Consider the following 4,733-nt stretch of genomic DNA (forward strand, 5'->3'; position numbering starts at 1 on the left):
TGCTCTTGGCTGGGGAGGACAAAGTCATGCTCCTGCCTGTATTCTGTTGGATAGAATCGTATGTAATTTTTATTTGAAGGAATATTGTAAATACAGTGTTAAGTAGATGGCTGTGAAAACTTTTTTCCTTGAAGACAACATTCTTGTTTTAGTGATTGCCATTGAACTAGCTGCAAACCATTCAATTTGGCTGTACTGAATGCTAAAAAGATAATTTACAGTAGTTAATACATAAGAAAAAAAAAAAAAAACACCACACCAAAACTTCTACACGCAACTTTGCATGCTAATATCACTCAGGCTATAGTCTGACATAGAAACAAACCACACAATGATAATAAACACAAGCTCTGCAGTAATATAAACCAGCAATGTGATAGAACTATTACTTAACAAAACCAAACAAACAGTACAAATGTGCATACTCAGTTTTTTCCCCCATATTGTTTCCCCCACCACAACTTAAGCTTCTGTACCTGTGTCTGTGGAGTGTGTTAATAAAACAGATGTGGCCTTTATTGGCTGCACAGATCTGTGTGTGTGTTCCTAACACAGTAACACGTTCACAGACAAAGCATGGACTGTGCTTACCGGAGAATAAATAAATTGGATGAGTTGAGAGCGTATTTTGCTGTTATGATCCTGACATAAACACAGACACAGAGGCTGATGAGTTGAGAGCGTATTTTGCTATTCTGATCCTGACATAAACACAGACACAGAGGCTGTATATTACATTCAGTGTGTCGTGGTAGCGTTCTAAAAGTGAATATATTTACAAAAAAAGGCTGATGAGAAAACTTGTCTCTCTAGTGGCTCGTTTCCGGGCGAGATTCAGTGTCAACAGTTGTTTGGGAGAGCAAAGCAGAGCTGCCATGAATTTCAAAAGCATTGTACTGTAATGCTGGATGTGTTTCAGCCTAATGCAGAGAAAAGATTCTTAAGAAAGGTGTTGGGTTTGGTGTGTAGATGATGGCTCCTGCTTTTTTCTTTAGTGAGTGTCAACAGGTTTATTTGGAGAATGCTTTGCTATCTGCATTGTTTCTACAGTGCTTCCTTCTCTGTGCTGGCTTCCACTTCTACCTCTTCATATTCCTCAACGTCTGCAGTGGCATCCTGGTACTGCTGGTACTCGGACACGAGGTCATTGGTGTTACCTTCTGCTTCAGAAAACTCCAGCTCATCCATACCTTCACCAGTATACCAATGGAGAAACGCTTTTCTCCTGAACATAGCTGAGAACTGTTCAGAAACCCTGATGAAGAGCTCCTGAATGGCTGTGTTATTGCCAATAAAGGTAGCCGCCATCTTCAAGCCTCGCGGTGGGATGTCGCACACGGCCACTTTGACGTTGTTAGGGATCCACTCCACAAAGTAGGAACTGTTCTTGGTCTGGATAGCCAGCAGCTGCTCGTCCACTTCCCTGGTAGACATTCGGCCTCTGAAGATGCAGGCCACCGTCAGGTAGCGTCCACGCCGCGGGTCGCAGGCCGCCATCATGTAATGTTGCGCGCATCGAACATTTGTTGAGTGAGCTCTGGCACCGAGAGGGCTCTGTACTGTTGGCTCCCTCGAGCTGTCAGTGGAGCAAAGCCCGGCATGAAGAAATGCAGGCGAGGAAAGGGCACCATGTTAACAGCCAGCTTCCTCAGATCCGCGTTCAGCTGACCAGGAAAACGGAGAGAGGTTGTGACCCCGCTCATCGTCAGGGACACTAAGTGGTTGAGGTCACCATAGGTGGGATTGGTGAGCTTTAAAGTTCTAAAACATATGTCGTACAGAGCTTCGTTGTCAATGCAGAAGGTTTCATCTGTATTCTCTATGAGTTGGTGGATGGAGAGGATGGCGTTATATGGCTCTACGACCGTGTCGGATACTTTGGGTGAAGGCACAACGCTGAAAGTGTTCATAATCCTGTCGGGATATTCTTCTCTGATTTTGTTGATGAGGAGCGTGCCCATACCTGAGCCTGTGCCACCACCAAGCGAATGGATGAGCTGGAATCCCTGAAGGCAGTCACAGCTCTCACACTCATTCCTGACCACATCCATGACGTTTTCAATCAGTTCGGCACCTTCTGTGTAATGGCCTTTAGCCCAGTTGTTTCCAGCGCCTGAATTACCTGTAAACAGAATTACGGGAAGAACAGCACCAAAGTTAACAAGGGGATTTTTAAAGGTTACAAAGATGGGAGTTAAAAGGCTCTTTTGGGATTGCTGCCTCTCGTTAGTTTGCTGACAGCGTGCTGTACATACCGTGAATAAAATTGTCGGGTCGAAAGAGTGGGCCTATTTTACTGGACCGTACACTGTCCATCGTACCAGGCTCCAAGTCCACCAAGATAGAACGGGGCACGTATTTATGGGCTAGGACAAAAGAAAATGAATGCAAATAATTAGATGCCAAAGAGAGATGTTTATAATTTACTCTGACTTTTTTCCATTTTATGTACTTATTTTAACCTTCACGTTGCCAACACCACAACAGTGCTGCGCACTTACAGTAAGCCTCGTTGAAGTACACGTTAATTCGCTCGAGCTGCAGTGATGCACCCCCACGGTAGTTTCCAGCGATGTCAATCCCATGTTCATCGCTTATTACCTCCCAGAACTGAAAAAGGAAAGAGGTTCAATACACTCACAAATAGGAAATTATTTATTTTTTCAGCACAATGTGTTTAGCACCAGCTCTGCTGTGCTGACGTCTGACTTCACACAACGTGGGAACTGTGACTTGCATGGGGTTGGTTTTGCCGTTTTTGTATTAGACCGGAGCAGGGATCCTCCTATCCCCCATCCTTAAATAAGTTCCAGGAAAAGTTTAGTGTACCATTTGTGCTTAGCTCTCACCCATGAACTAGTAGGGGAGGCCCTGAATTGTAGTAAAGGAAAATTGATACTGGTTTAAACAACACTGGTACTAGTTAGTACGAGCTTAATAAAAAAGTCGAGAGGGGGGAACTGTGTGGGTTGGGGAGTGCTGCTTTGGGCTGTGGCATGGCAGAGCTGGCTCTGACAAATTCGTCTGTGGGCAATGCTTTCCACAAACAGCTGTTGGTCCTGACCATCCTATCGTGACATTCATATGGATGGTTTGTACCGGGGCGCTTATCTAGACAGCAGCCCCAGCAGTGTTAATGTAGACACACCCACTATAATGACCAGGCTATTTTAAATTTAAAGGTCGTCTGGTTTAACATCCTGTCTTGTTTTAAGTGTACGAATACACCATTGCCAATGTGTGCCTGGTGGGTGGGTGTGCGCTTTTCTACGGGTCTTACTAGACATAAATAATTTCCAGGCCAAAGCCAACAGAAAAAACATAAACCTGTCAACTATCCCACTGGCTGCATTCAAACTATCTGGGTCTAACATGACATTCCCTGGCCATCCACAGCTTCATGTTCCAATAAAAGGAATCAAGGCGAGATTTATGGGAGTAAGAAATAGAGGAAGAACACAATGGAACGATCTTTCAGCTATTGTATGTCCTCAAAGACCTGCCAGCCACAATCTAACCCAGATACTTCTATTTGACAACTTCCTACTTACCAATTAAAAAACAAAAAAAAAAAACTTGGCATCCCATAGAAATAAAAAGTAATGTTTGGTTTTGTTTTCTCCTAGAATATGAAGTCAGCAGTGAGCAACTTCTAAATAACAGCATGCCGACTACACAAAAATACACGACTACCTCTCGCAAGAGACCACTGAGGCAGGAAGCCTTAACTGCACGTTGTGCCACTTTTAAAAAAAACCTAATTGGTCTCTGACAGCACAGGTCATTCTGTTAATTAATACAATCCCATGTTAATTATTATAATGCGGCAGAGTTGCTGCTCTTTGGCTCAGCTAAAGTACCGGCACCACAACTTTGCAGCCCTGGAATTACTTGTCCCAGCATTTTGCAGACTAATTTAGCACTTCTGGGAAGACGAGTTCCAGCAAGAATGTTCTGGAGCACTTATAAACCCTGTGCCACAGTTATTGCAGATGGTTCATTCTTTGACAGTCTTAAGGTTACCCTTTGCATGAGGAACAAGCCCATCCTGTGACTTTCGTATCAAAATACTCACATTCACTGCTAACACGCAATGCATCCTGCCACCGCATTAACAAAGGAATCGTTCCCCCCAAAAGTCCTCACCCGTTAACGAAGTCTGACCTGCTGCTGCTGCCAGCACTTACTGCTAACGACCAACACGGAAAAGAGGCCTTACCTTAGATCCAATCTGGTTCCCACACTGGCCAATCTGAAGATGCACAATTTCACGCATTTTGTGTAGCTTAGGCCTGTTGGTGGCTACGACCTAACGCAGGTTTTCACCGTCCCCAGGACAAGCCCTCCTGCTGCTCCTCTATCAGCTACACCCAGCACAGTCTGCCCCAAGGGGCCTTTTTATACTGGTGGGACTGTCACTCAGCCAGCAAGGGGAGTCACCAGCCGCTCATCAAAGCCTTTCGCGGGGAGGCAAAGGGCCCGTTCACTGCCCGTGTACGGGTACCAGAGCACAGGTACGTGACTGCCTGCCTTGGGAAAGAAAAATATCACACGCCTTAGAATTAATTCCAGCTGTTTGTGCAGCAAACAGTGTGATTCCTGACTATCTGTGTTTCATTATTTTGTACACAATACATGTACAACTATAGGTGTATATATAAAGATTAGAACCAAAATGAGTGATCTTAATTTATTAAGTACCTGTGCTTCTGCCATATGATTTGAATTTTAAT

General features: G+C 44.4%; 1 protein-coding gene across 1 annotated transcript; it reads right to left on the reverse strand.

The window, feature by feature from the left end:
- Positions 1-964: 964 nt before the first annotated feature.
- On the reverse strand, positions 965-4,366 carry LOC104278060 (tubulin beta-6 chain-like). Its single transcript, XM_009874912.1, is given in 5 exon segments — positions 965-1,500; positions 1,503-2,122; positions 2,256-2,366; positions 2,502-2,610; positions 4,220-4,366. Coding segments are annotated over 5 exon segments (1,353 nt in total). The 5' UTR covers positions 4,277-4,366; the 3' UTR covers positions 965-1,044.
- Between the last annotated feature and the right edge of the window lie 367 nt (positions 4,367-4,733).

This window comes from Apaloderma vittatum, unplaced genomic scaffold, assembly GCF_000703405.1.
Source record: "Apaloderma vittatum isolate BGI_N311 unplaced genomic scaffold, ASM70340v1 scaffold33258, whole genome shotgun sequence".
Classification (NCBI taxonomy): domain Eukaryota; kingdom Metazoa; phylum Chordata; class Aves; order Trogoniformes; family Trogonidae; genus Apaloderma; species Apaloderma vittatum.